A 14,529-nucleotide genomic window follows, 5' to 3' on the forward strand; every position below is an offset into this window, starting at 1 on the left:
ATAGGTGGAACTGTTTGTGTTGAAGTGCACAGTGATGATGCAGCTGAGACTGAAACATTTTGCTCCTAAGCAGCTATGTATGTATGACAACAGGCCTCTGATGTTGAACAACAATGCACATTCTGCTAAATTACATTTACACTTTACATGGAAGTGTTTAAAAAACTCTAGACAAAAAGAAAAAAGAAAAAAGTAAAATACATACACATGACGATCAGGACAAAGATTGTCAGATGATGCTCATATTCTGAATGAGCTAAGCAGAGATGCCTAACCTACTGCAGCTGAATTCCCTTTTTGTGACAGAATTTAATTCATAGTTTACACACAAGAGAAACCAAAGAAAAAGTGAAAAACAAAACAGAAACCGATCTTTTTTTTCTTCTTCTTCTTCTTCTTTTTTTTTTTAAAGAGAAATCTTTGAAATTACGATGGTGAACATTTCACTTCATCCAAACTCTAAAGGTTTGGATGAAGTTTATAACACGTTTTTGCCCAAATGATATTAATCCAAGTGCCCTAATCATACTTTGCAAAACTCGATTTAAACTATGAAATAAATGCCCAGGATTTATGCCCCCAAAACAAAGATAATGCAACTCCATAACAAAAGTGAAAGTACAGATTAATCCATAATCCAAAAATAGACAAATGATTGTAACACAGTACCAAAAAAAGTAGAAAAAGACACACCAGCCCTTTGATAATTCAAAAACCATAATTGTTTTTATAACTTTCGACTCTTCTGCACACACTAGAAATGTACATCTCATATATGATCCAACCTCTAACATTATTAACATTATCACCACTAAAAACCGTCTTTTGCTTTGTTGAAACTGACACAGGACAGATGAAACCTCTCTCTTTCACTCAGTCTTTTTTTGGAAAGAAAAAAGTGTGATGAAAAGTCTTTGGAAATATCAATAATTGTAATATTGCATTGGATTAAATTTTGTAGGTTTTTTTGCATTACATTCATTCTTAACCTCACAGGTCACCTAGAAAAAAAAAATATAATTAATATAGAAAAGCGAGAAAGTCGTGTGACGGATGTGACCAGTGTCAGAGCACACATGCCAAATCGCTTTCAGTCAACATGACGACACACTTTAACCATTCTGCTAATGAGCACAAAAATGCCAATGTGAGCCATGCTTTGAATTCGCATGAATACAAATCATCACATCTGCATCCCATCTATAGAGCCTTCTTTACGCACAAAGTAATAATGAACAATGCATCCAAGGAAAGGTTTATGCAACATGGAGCCCAACTTTCACATGAATGCATCTGAATAGACACTGCTGAAATGGCTTTTAGCACTGGAGCAACCTTACATTATTATTACTAATATGACAATTTCCACTGTATAGAAAAACAATCAGTGAACCAGATAAATACTTGAAGAAGAGTCAGACAATAACTGTTAGGATGTCTGAGAATTCATTTGCTCCATTTTCCCCTGGAGGAATCAAGTTTCTTTTTAATCGTTTTTCTTTCTGTACGGCGTCACATAATCTCTAATGAGCACTCTGAAGAAACCGAACCACTACAATTCATGAAAGGCAACCTGCTGTGCTTTACACTTACACTGATACAGTTAACCTGATTTGTGCAAGTTGGTTTAAAGTGATACTACAGTCTTCCTATACTGGTTTTTAATCTGCCTGTAAAGAAGTTTGCCCATTTCTCCACGTCCATGGCTATAAATGCACAATGTAAAAAAAATCTTCATACTCTTTCATATGAGAATGCTCATCTTTCTCATCCATCTGTTTGGTCAGTAATGACTGAAACCCATTTTAAAAGACTGAACTTTCCCCATTAGATTTTATTAGGGAGAGCCTTCAATCATTTACAGCTCCTTCAAAATCTAGTGGGGTGAGTCTGAAAGACATTTCATGGAGTATTACTGTAAATGCCAAATAAAGAGGAGTGAGCATAAATACAGCTCTTGACTCTTTGCAATCAGGCTACGTGTAATATAGAAATTTGGCTGCGTAAACATCCATCTTGTACAGGTTTTGTCATTTCATGATTGCTTTAAAACAGCGAGTGGATCAGTTGCACAGCTGCTATAATGTAGTACAGTATTGTAATCAGTCTTCCATAGGAAGAAATCTCCTTTTAAAACTGAAAATGTAAGCATGTACTTCTGCCTTTTTGGAGCCACTCTAAAAAGGCTTTGAATATGCAGATGCTTAGATTCATATGGTATCATGCATGTGGTTAGCTGTCCACAATAATCAGACAGATTCATGCCGTTTCTGATGTAGATTCTTTCCTTTTTTGTAATACATAAATGTAATGTTAATCTTTCTTAATTCTATAGTTAAGCTTTGTAACTGAAGTGCTATTTCTAGCATTGCAACCATCAACTATCTTCAGAGCGTGGCCATAGAGAGCTGGTTTCATGCATGTTTTTCCATGTTTTCTGCAGACAGGACATGGCTCATACAGTAGATGCAAACAAAATATTTATGATTTAAAGTTCCACTAGCAGCCCATAATTCTATAAAGCTTATTACACACTAGAAAACAATTTGAAAGAGTAGAGAGAAGCACAGTAAGTAGAGGCGACTTTGCTAGATTTTCAGCACTAGAAGGCCAAAGCAGTATAGATCAGCGGTCCCCAACCCGGGCCGCGAGAGTTGAGGCTCAGGTGTGAAATTTATGGTTTTCAGGGGTTTTATCGGTTTTCAGCGTTATTTTGTTATCGTTTTTATCATTAACTCTGTTTTCCTGGGTCTTTTCACGTGTGTTATGAATAAATCTTCTTTTTTTTCAGTACCGGTACTAGTTTAAATTTGTTGTATTTATCCGCGACACCTTAACGGCCGGTCCGTGAAAATATTGTCGGGCATAAACCGGTCCGTGGTGCAAAAAAGGTTGGGGACCGCTGGTATAGATGGATAGGGAGGTGCCAAACGGAGGCATTGCTGTTCCCAGTCAGCGTTAACAGCATATGATCCTGACAATTATTATAAAGATGCAATATTCTATGTAAATTCTATTAGTATGATATATTAACATTAATGCCAGTACTGTTAAGATAGATGAGAATTCAGTCATTTGTTTTAGAGGTAGCATGTTTGGACAAAACAAACAAAAAAACCCATAATGGAAGTACATCAAATATTCACTGTTTTTTGTTTGTTTTTTTAAACATAATCATATCCTTCTGCAGCATCAAGGTTCCCCCCCTATTATTTACCAAGCCATAATGGCCTGACTGAAAGTTGACTGAAACTTGGCATAAATTACACTTAATTTCAATCAATTTGTAAAAAAACACTCTCCCTAACCTTCCTAACCATGGAAATGAGAAGTTCCCGAGAACAGACTGATTTTGAAACAGGTCACATCTAATTATAGCAGGTCAACAAATCATGGAACAAATTTATCTGATGGTAGATTTAAAAAATAATTCTGTATTCTTCAGATGTTTAACATCTCCGATAGCCAATTAGATATGAGTGTGTCTTTACTTCAAAGCAGGAATATAAAGGTACTTCCCCTTATGGGTGTGTAACTGCACAAAGCACTAAATGCAGCCAGTATACAATTGCAAACCTCCCCACAGCTGACTGAAATTCTATGTATCTACATTAGCTGCAAAAGAGCACTACACAGTAGCAATTAGAGCTTGCAATATTCACATCAGCTAAGATATGTGCAAATGTCTGTTGAGAAACACATCCTATCCAACGCCGTACTTCTCCATTCTCTGAAACACCTACACATCCCATTCCACTCTTAATCAAAACTCTAGTATTGTGGTCAATATTGTAATCTGCAGACCTTGTTATTTATGACAATCATATAAAAGGAATAACTTAATTAGGATTAAACACCTTAACTGAGATTTCTGACAGAACACGTATGTGAGAGGCTAGCTCTGGAGTGTAGTGGGCCCCGGCCTCTCTTTTCCACCCCCTTGCACACACACAAAGCGAGGTTATGCTGAACCTGTGTTGAACGTTGATTTGAAGGGGCCAATGCACCATTTTGATGGCTTTTCAATGGTTCTTCTAGACTGAGTTGAATGCTGCTTAGTTTCAGTAAAGACACTGTAATAAAGGAGGATTTCAATTTGTGACATTTAAAGGTGAAACATACAAGACTGGTAGCTTAAAACTGCTTAAAAATTTACAAATTATCAGAAGATTGTATGACAGCTACTGAAGTAAGGATGATAACGAGGTAGCGCCAGCCCATACTGAAGTGTAATACCGCACTGTATCTCAAGGTGAGACACTGAGTCACTGTTGCATAAAGCCTGCGTCAGTCTAACATGAAGGAAGGAAGAGCTCTTCCCAGAGATTGCTTTTTCTTTTATAAGGAGTAAAACAGTGGAGCCCAACCTGCTATGGTCAGTTTAAGCCTTGTGCTGTTTGCTGCACTTATCCTTCTTTGCAAATGAAAAGCAAAGTAAAAGCAGCACTACTTCCAGAGGAGCTGCTGCATGACCCTGCAAAACAACACTGACCTTTTCGAGAGTAAGGTGTTCAACATATTGCACCTTTAACGATAAATAAAAAGCGACCTGAGAGCGTGTGTGGGGGTGAACCAAAGAGAGCAAGAGTACTGAGCGAAGTTCAATGTAAATTCATTTGGTAGATGTGTGTCATAGATTTTTTTTTGCGCAATAATACAGTATCTGAAACTATACAGCATTGGAGCACGAACAGTGAAGGCAAGCAGTTATCCCATGACAGTTCCATTGAAATTTACTGAACACACCTCATATGCATGTTTCCTGTATGAAAGGTAGAAGCTGAATAAGCTAGTACAGGCTGTGGGGTGCTAGGAGTTGATTATGATTTGATAGGCAGAGCCATTTTCTGGGCGTGGCTTGGCTTCAGTGGTAGTGGTGGGCTTCGGAGGCCAGTCAGGGTCCACACTGAGCTCCTGGGCAAGGTGCATGTAGCGAGCTTTGGGTCTCATCTTGCGGGGGCAACACTGGCAGTACAGACACTTGTGTCCATACAGATCATTGGCTCCCTGTGAATACCACAACATGAAAAATAATCAAATAAGTAAAACTGCAGAAAGGTTCCCTGACAGACAAAGTTTGTGTGTGTGTGTGTGTTTTTTAATGAATACTTGAACAGCCAAATCAAACAAAACTGCTACATGCAAAATATAAATATGCTCATATAGTGTCAAAGTTGTAATATGCATATTTCTTGACACTGATAAACTATAGCAACTGTGCGTGCATGCAGATTAAAACAAAATTCAGCATGATTCTGGTCTACAGACAGCTTAAAGACTGAGCCTTCTCCTTAAAAACAAGCTCATGGATTCAAAGAACAAACAGACAAAGGATCTTTACATTACAAACATAGACAAAAGGGTAACTTAGAAACCACACACTGACAAAGACATTTAAGGTCTCACTATTCAAATACAAACATACTACACTTGATGAGATCCAGTGACAATGTTGAGTGATGCTAAGAAGGGCAGCAAGCAGAGGGCCTGCAGACTACCACAGGGGGTGGAGCGGTGGGGGGGAGGGGTGTGTGTCATACTTGCTAGGCAATGGGAAATATGTATTATTATTATTATTGTTGTTATTATTAATAAGAGTAGATGAATGTTTTGCTCAGCATTCTGCATGTCTATTGCATGGAAGCATATCACTTATTTAAATGACCTACAGTACAGAAAAACATTAAAACTACACACATTAGATATGATGAGATTATGGGTTTACTTCACCGAAGGCCAGCGCTGCTTCAATAGCAACAATCTATGACATCCAGCAATAGTTTCAACATTTGATGTCATGTGGCTCAGCCTGAATAAAACTGAGTTACCACGTTTTTAAGCCCTGACCAGAGTGCCCGTTAGAGGGACAAAGGGAGGAGCGTACAGATCAGAAGACTGAGGTTTTGCACATGCACGTGGTTAGCAGTTACATTAGAAGAAAAAAGTGGGAACAGAGAGAGAGAGAGAACACCACACAAGAGTAAAAAGAAAGGGCTAGAGAAAAAGGTGTCAGATATTTCCAACCTGTGGTGCCGGGGCGGCAGGAGTGACGCCAAAGTTGCCCTGTTTGTCTCGGCTGAACACAAGCTTCCGTAAGACGATGTCAAGGATGATGGTCTATGGGATGGTGCAGTGGGCAGGGGAAAGAATTACAGAGAGTCTGGTTTGATTTCACAAAGCTCCTGTTATAGAGGTGCGCAACTGATTTTTAGTGCCACACTGCTTTAAAGTACCAAGTATAGCAGTTTTCTTTCCTTCCATGAAACTGAGTGTTAATCATTGCATGCGAGGTTAAAATTAAGCTTATTAGTAAGAAGGCCGTGCATGGTTATTGTCGTCTAAAAAAAATACTGCAAGCTCTTGATGAAACTGAATCTGCTTGCTGTGTTTTTGTCCCTCCAATTCACTTCAAAGATGAAGGGAAACTGCACTGTTAGTTTAGGAAAAGGCTCCATCTACGGGGGCATACTAAGCAGTACGTGAATGCAAGGGCAGCCATCTAAAAGGAGGGCAGAAACAGTGATACTGCTCCAGCGAGTCAGCAGGCAGGCATTAATAATCCAGTGTCGTGAAGGTTTACAGAAATAAATTCTGAAAAGCATCCTTAATTAGACAAACATGTGGAGTAAAATACCCACAAATGCACATATTGTAACAAAATAAAGTCACATTCTTTAAACGGTTAACTATTAAAAACCTCACACTTTGCTTCTTTCCGTTTCTGCTTTACAACACAAAACTGATCTTGCTGTCCAGTTAAACGAGATAAAGATGAGCACACTGCATGAGAAAACAAAATCTGAACATGGGGAAAACATCAGCTGTTACCCAAGTGTGAACGTGTGGATCTTACCTCCACCAAAACAGACACAGCAGCATTGACTAAGATGATGAGGAAAAGTTTTAGCCTCCATTCAAACGGGATGCAAACAATCTACACAGACAGAGAAACACTCGTCAATGAAGCGACAAGAAAAAGTTATAAAGTTAGTCTTACCAAGACAGCCCTGCCTTAAAGCTTTATGCACGCGCAATACTACAGTAAGTCAAAAACAAAGTCAGAATCTCCATTTACATGAATAAATACCAAGAAAAGATGGAGCCTGAGGTGATAAATAAAGCTGTATCCTACATTAAAGAATATAAAGTGTGCATTTAATGTCTTCCCACCTCCATAAACCCATTAATGACGTCTACTCGGTAGAACAAGATGAACAGCAGGAAAACATATAAACTCCCAGCAGACAGCACAAAAGGCCCTGTGAAGAAAACACGCAAATAAAATTGTAGAGTTTACTTTTTAGGGCATATATATATGTGTACACACACACACACACACGTACAACACACACACAAATCAAATCAAATCAAATCAAATCACTTTTTATTGTCACATCACATGTGCAGGCACACTGGCACAGCACATGCGAGTGAAATTCTTGTGTGCGAGCCCCACAAGCAACAGAGATGTGCAAACACAACAACACAAACGAGCAAAATACAAGAATGGCCAACCTGAAACTAATAAATATATGTACAATATATAATAGTGTATGCATTTCTGGATGTGTATACTAAATATTTTCCTACGTGTGTGTGTGTGTGTGTGTGTGTGTGTGTGTGTGTGTGTGTGTGTATACATTTTTACAAATTAAATAGTAAAAAAATAAAATAAAATAATAATAATAATAATAATAATAATAAAATATATAAAATATACAGAGTTGAATATGTGCAAAACAAGTGGCATTTATATACAGTGTGGAGTGCATAATGTTGAAGTTCCAGTAGTGAAGCTGAGGTGTCTATGACGTGTTCAGCAGTCTGATGGCCTGATGGAAAAAGCTGATGGAAAAAGCACACACACACACACACACACACACACACACACACACACACACACACACACACACACACACACACACGTTAGGGAAAAGTTTCTTACAATTCTTATAGCTCGGCTGCCTGAAAGGTTTGCCTTTGGAGAAAACAATAGCAACAATGAGATACTGGAAGGAAGAGACGTAGAAGAGGCTGGTGTTCTCATAGTTTTGGATGTTGTGCTCGTCCTCTTCTGTCTCATTTTCAAAGTCCATTTCAATGTGTGATGTGAGGTTGCAGACACTGTGTGAAGACAGAGAAGTCATTAAGAACATTTTCACTCTGTGGTCCTTTTATACTGCATCTAGAAAGTAATCACAGCGCTTCACATGTTCAGAATCTTGTAGCCTTTTCCAAAATGGATTAAATTCATTTTTCAACACAAAAATTATACACACAAATCCCACAGTTACAAAGTAAAAAACGTTACTTGAAATTCGTGCAAATCTGGTCACCTCCCTGACTAAGGCCCTGGTGGTTCAAAGTTGATACAATCCCATCTCAGAGGTCTACAGACAATTCCTCGGACATCCTGGCTTGCTTTGCGCTTTGACACATGGGATCTTATTAATTGACATGTGTGCCTTTCCAAATCATCCCCAATCAACTGAATTCGCCACAAGTGGCCTTCAATCAAGTTGAAGATCATCTCACATGATCAGTGGAAACAATAAGATCAATTCTGAGTGTCACGGGAAAGGCTGTGAATACTTATGCACAGGTTATATATTTGTTTCGATTTTTAATACATTTGCAAGAATTTCATTGTGGTGGATTAAATTCTATTGTGTGCAGAATTTAATCCATCATGTAACAAAATGTGGAACACGATAACATGACAACGTTTAAAACTTATAATGAAACCAAGTTATTATTTGATTTGGGTATTTGTCTGCTACACATTAGAAGTAATAGTCAGTGCTCACTCGGTAAGTGGCGTCCAAACTTTGTACCAGGGCTGCTGTTTGACCCAAAGGAATGTCCAGATCTGGAAGCCCAAGCAGATGAGGATCTGGGTCAGCACAGAGAACAGCAGAGGCCCTGAGATCAGACCTGATGGAGGACGACGGGACACCAGCTCTTTCCACGCTGGGTTCAGACTCACTGATAAGGGGCAGAGTGAATAGTGAGGATTATTACATTCAGAACAAATAAACACACATATCGCTTATCCTTGATACTTTAGTTGTACTTACTGGTAAAGACAATGAGGAGGATGATAGCAATGTCGATGAAGAGGAACTGGAAATCGCCAAGGTTACTTAAAATCTAAAAACCAAAAACAACACGGTACAGATGACAAAAATCTGAATTCACTGGATTTCTCATCTAACTAAGCAGGCAGTTTTACGTACAGAGTAGAGGAGAGTGACGCTGATGTACTGGATGATGCTGTAGAGGGCCATAAACTTAAACACACAGAAGGAGGTGATAAGAGCAGCACGGCCCTCCCTGCAAAAACAAAGCAAACTGTGTCTTAACAACATAACTGGGGGAAAAAATTGCTCCCGGAACAACAAATTCAACTCCTCAAAACATTTGAATAATAGTGTGACACTGTGTGTAAGAGCCAAAGTCAATGTTTATGTTTTTCCTTTTTTGTTCTGGTGGCACAGGTGTATAGCTTTACCTGCGTCTCAGGTGATGGTATGTGGGTGTGGTCACAGTCTATTTACCTGATGTCGGTGTACGCAGCAGGTGTGTTGGGTGAGTGGTTTGTCGGCAAACTTTTCTGTTGAACGTCATTTTTTGGCACACCAGTTAATCCATGCGCTAGTTGTAAATTGATTGAAAGCGCAAATGTTTGTTTTTGTTTTGTTCTTAAAATAAATGCGCAAAGTACAAGTTCGACTCATTATGGATTATTGGAGGCGCGTCACAGGGACACAACCAACTCAGCCGGCCGTGGCTTTATTTACGGATGAAAGTCGCAACACTGTGTATATTTGCCAGACTGCAAATTCAGCCTATAAGATACTTATTCTTAATACCGTTTTATTCATTTATGGATCAGCATGTAAATAAAAATACAGACCTGATGAGGTTAGGGACACAGGAGATGTTGGGGGTCCTTGAGGTGAAGGGAGATGCTACTGAGGCTTCGAGCTCCGACAGAGAGATCCCACTATGAGCCCTCTTCAAAGCCTGGGTGAGATAAGTTAGCATTATATACATACTGCTGTCAGATTGTGTCCATTACAGAGAGCTGTTGTCCAAATGATGAAGGTGTACATACCCCACAGTCATTCGCGCCATCGCCACACATTCCAACAAAGTAGCTGCGAGCACATGAGAACAAACAGTAAATCTTTATTCAGTGTAATGCTTTTTAAAGTCGTTGCAAGATCAAAGCTACGATGCCACAAACTTTCAGTTTTGACTTAAAATCTGATTCTGCTGCTCATTAATGACAAACTGTCCAGCAGCACACGATGGGAATGTTAAATAACAGAATGTTGAAATCTCATTTTTGACAAGTTCAAAGCTACATCCCATATTTGACTAAATACTCACTCGACACCCTGCAGCGTCTCAATCAGCTGGGTTTTCTGGTCAGGTGCCATTCTGGCAAACACTGTGCCGCGCAACACGAGCTATAAAGCAGAGCACACAATCAGGAGTCAGAAACAAAGACGTATTTGATGCAACTTCTGTTCCATTTTCGTTTGAGCAGTTTCTTACCTTTTGAAGCATATCTGGGAAATGTTCATCGATTACAGCAAATGATTTTCCGTTCATAGCAAAGTGGTAGAGCTCTTGGCTTTTGGGATCATCTATGTGACAGACATCCTCCAGGCTTATGTTCACTTCCTGTTCCAAAGTATGAGAAATTTTAAGAAATGCATCGAGATTTAAAAAAACAAAAACAGGAACATTCAATAATTACTAAAAACCAAGTCTTTGAACTGTTTTAACAATCAACAAAGACATCTTTATATTATTTAACAAAGGTTCTGAACCCACACAGAAATTCACTATTGAATGTTAAAATCTGCTGCATTTTATCTAATCAATAAATAACTTCTATAACTTGTAATCGATGTTAATCAAATAACAGGTAATGGGTTTTGGATGATCTGATCACACACCTTTGTTTTGTATTTGATCTGCTGAAAACCTTTACATTTCCTTTAGTAGACAAGATACTGCTCAATTTATATGTGACATTACGAGCTATGTTTAGCTGAAGTATGTTCAGCTGCCTGTGTGTTGTACCAGTGTTAGAATTAGACCCATCGATTCACCTGAAGTCGGGATGCACTGCGAGGTTTGTCAGCGTATCTCCAGGTGATCTTGGCGGCTTGTCCATCGTGTGGAGGGAGGGCATCGGCGATTATGACTGTGTCCTGGGGAGGGATCATTCCGCAGTCGCGGGCCACAGAGATGGCCGTCAGCATGTTGTCACCTGCAAAGTGATTACGATATTAATTTTGCTATAACATCCCACAATTCAGTCATTTGCTTGTCATGTTTTCATCTTCAGCCTTGGGTTATAAATAAGTTACCCAAGGGTTTGCTTGGCTGTGACTGATGATAGATGATGAATTATGAATGATGAAATACAAGCTCAGTGTCACCTCACCCTAAGTGACACCACAGTAGAGTTTGGGGGCTAATGGAGATGGATGAGCTTGCAAAAAACAGGTTAAAAGTGAGCCAGAGTACGTGCAAACCATGGATCAATTGTGAAACAATCAATTCTTTTTAAGGCTCAAAGTTGAATTTGATTCACAGCCAAGTACAGTGAGTCTAGACAGGAACACCTGGTTAAAGTATACACGCAGAGTAAACTATTGCTGGCATACCTGTGACCTCTCATTTGTTATGCAATGATGGAAAATACCAGCATGTTCTCACCAGTAACCATGACTGTGCGAATGTTGGCTTGATGAAGGTCCTGCAGCACCCCTGGAGTTTCTGGCTTCAGCTTGTTCTGCATGATGATGAGACCCAGGAACTCCATGTTTGCTTCTATGTGATCCCTAATTCAACGAAAGACATATGAATGTGTTTGTGTCTAACAAAATCCCCATATTAAACATACATTTCTTCCCAGTAAATTATCTCTCATTAAAATATTTTTTTGTTCCACACAGAGCCACTTCCCTTTATTTTCTTATTCAGATCACAGAATGCATGTATTACATCAATGCAAAGTACACTACCTGTTGATGTTCTGGACCTTGTGCCAAGTAAGTTTTGATTCGAGCCGCCGATGAGCGAGAGCAATGACTCTGAAACCCTGCTTCGTGTAGCCTTCCAAAACCGCTGCAAAGTTTTCTGGCACTGCAAAGAAATGAATACAATAACAAGAGAGCCAATCAGTGATTCATCAGTAACAAACAGCAAGAAAAGAAGACAGAAACCCAAGAATTATAGATTCACAGTGCAAGCACCAACACTAACAACAACACTAAATACTAATTTTGGAGCAACAAAATCATTATCTTGAAGTATGCTCAATCATCCAGGGAAGAAAGTCCCAAAAAGTTGATTCTGCTCATCAGAAAACAGTTTCCAGATGAACAGAATCTACTTTTGGGACAAAATCATGGATATACCAGGTCAAAGATACATTTGTAGAAAAATGTATAAAAGAAAAAATAAAACAAATTGTAAGACAACATGCACATCTCTACATTTTGGACACCTCACCCGTCTCTCTTCTGCAGAGACTAGTCACAACCTCTGGTGCACCTTTCATGTAGGCATCCATACGTTTCTCCCCGAGGAGACGAGCTACTACACTCATTCTCTGGAGCGCTGAAGAAAAAGGGAACTGGCGCACAATACCAATCTCATAGGCTGCCTGCATATGCACACGTAAAGACAAACAAAATAAAATTATTTGTTTATTAGAAAGAGAAAGATGAAATGCTAAAATCGAGTTAAAAGTATACCAGTTATACACAAAGGCACTATAGAAATGAATAAAACACAAATACTCACATTACCAAATTACTCTTTTTAAAAATAAAATGAAATGAACAGTTAACTTTGACAGGCATGAAAAGAAATACAACTACTACTTACCGAGAGCTCATAGAGTTCCTATAAAAACAAAAACAAAAACACACAACAACAAATAAACCAGTCATTAAGAGTAAAAATACACTGTTCTTTTTAATGTTATAATAACATGGACACACACACAAAAAAATGCACGTTTAGATGCTGGACAGATATATTCATATAATTTTATACTTTTTCTAGACTCTGAAGGCCTGTGGTGTCCTGCTAACAACCGGGTTGCTGTACATACCATGTCCTGCTCTGGTGTTACAGCAGGCTCCGGGGGCAACAGCTGCTTAGGCGGTCGAACGACAGTGGGCATGATACGATTATGAAGAGACGTTTCCTCCTCGGTAGCCTCTTCCAGGATCTGGGCAGGTAAATATAAGTAAATGTTTACATTTCATACCAAGAAGCTTTTTAGATGTGCAACATTAAGACATTGAAATAATGCTTACATGTCTTTTAGGCAGAGGTAACATTTACTTTGAATAATCTTATCCAGACATGCCAAAGACATACTAAAAATCAGAACAGCGCAGCTTTTGTATATAATCTAAAACTCGTACACTAGATTAGTACAAAAGAAGAGGACCTTTCTAATCTCGAGCCATCAACATGATTGGAATCATGCAGATGTTTTTGTGGCAGGTTATAAAGCAATAATGCGTTAATGCCCAGTTTAGCAAAATTGTATCCAGCCTAAATACTGACAGAAGGGAGAATAAAGGGGACACTGCATCACAAAATGGATTCATGAGTCTCATAACTCTAGCCTGCCCTTACAGACATTTAGCTCGTGGATAGATACAGATGAACTCACCCAGCCTGTAGCCTCAAACATTTTGAGGTCCAGCGGGTCCCCAGACAGCTGGCCTTCTATTTTGGTAAGTGAGTGGCATGTGGCCATGCAAGCCACAAACTGGGACTTGACAAGATTTTCCTTGTAGGCATTTTCTTCTGACAGGTGGAAGCTGGAGAGGCAGAAGAAGTGGGCGGTGAAGAGAGATTAAATTATACTCCTTTAACTACATTGTGGGAGTCATAAGAAATTGGGATGATCTGATATCGTCGTGTTGGTGTTGTTCCCACATCATCATAATAAATGTTGTTCCAGGTTCAACATTGCAAGTGACCAATCACCTTCTTGTGACATAACACTTCTGCAAGCCAAGCGATTCGTTCAATTATGAAATTCCAATGTTGCAAGAACAATATGTATAATGCTTACCGTTCATTAAAGAACAGTATCCTGAAATGCAAAGAATTCAAATCGCTGGATCGGAGGACAGAGGGGGTTTCTCGCAAGTTAAGTACTTTTCTTTTCACGGCTGTTTTTTTTCCGAAGTCGCAACAGTATGACGTCACAACAATGTGATTGGTCACTTGCAATGTTGAACCTGGAACAACATTTATTATGATGATGTGGGAACAACACCAACACGAGGATATCAGATCGTGCAAGAAATTGATTGAGAAATGAGCATTTGCAAGATAAAAACTTTTAATCTATCTGGTAAATAAATGATTAGGCCTTTAAAATTCAGAGCTATTACAATTCAGTTTTCTAACGATAACCTTAGTACTAGAAAAAAGACATATCATCCAGCCACTGCTTATTACAATGCATGATCA

General features: G+C 38.9%; 1 protein-coding gene across 1 annotated transcript in view; it reads right to left on the minus strand.

Moving 5' to 3' along the window:
- Positions 1-498: 498 nt before the first annotated feature.
- The window catches only part of atp13a3 (ATPase 13A3), a 43,823-nt gene continuing 29,792 nt past the window's right edge, over positions 499-14,529 (minus strand). Inside the window, exons 16-34 of the mRNA XM_085373669.1 lie at positions 13,718-13,868; positions 13,145-13,264; positions 12,916-12,933; positions 12,538-12,691; positions 12,048-12,168; positions 11,740-11,864; positions 11,127-11,287; positions 10,564-10,692; positions 10,396-10,475; positions 10,118-10,160; positions 9,917-10,026; positions 9,237-9,333; positions 9,078-9,150; positions 8,808-8,985; positions 7,946-8,124; positions 7,171-7,259; positions 6,854-6,934; positions 6,025-6,117; positions 499-5,007 (exon numbers count right to left, since the gene is read on the minus strand). Coding sequence (XP_085229795.1) covers positions 4,810-5,007; positions 6,025-6,117; positions 6,854-6,934; positions 7,171-7,259; positions 7,946-8,124; positions 8,808-8,985; positions 9,078-9,150; positions 9,237-9,333; positions 9,917-10,026; positions 10,118-10,160; positions 10,396-10,475; positions 10,564-10,692; positions 11,127-11,287; positions 11,740-11,864; positions 12,048-12,168; positions 12,538-12,691; positions 12,916-12,933; positions 13,145-13,264; positions 13,718-13,868 — 2,200 coding nt within the window. The 3' untranslated portion in view covers positions 499-4,809. The remainder of the gene's footprint in view (positions 5,008-6,024; positions 6,118-6,853; positions 6,935-7,170; positions 7,260-7,945; positions 8,125-8,807; positions 8,986-9,077; positions 9,151-9,236; positions 9,334-9,916; positions 10,027-10,117; positions 10,161-10,395; positions 10,476-10,563; positions 10,693-11,126; positions 11,288-11,739; positions 11,865-12,047; positions 12,169-12,537; positions 12,692-12,915; positions 12,934-13,144; positions 13,265-13,717; positions 13,869-14,529) is intronic.

The sequence above is a fragment of the Diplotaxodon limnothrissa genome, linkage group LG15, assembly GCF_057381915.1.
Source record: "Diplotaxodon limnothrissa isolate DT_005_m linkage group LG15, D_limnothrissa_male_GT1.1, whole genome shotgun sequence".
Classification (NCBI taxonomy): Eukaryota; Metazoa; Chordata; class Actinopteri; order Cichliformes; family Cichlidae; genus Diplotaxodon; species Diplotaxodon limnothrissa.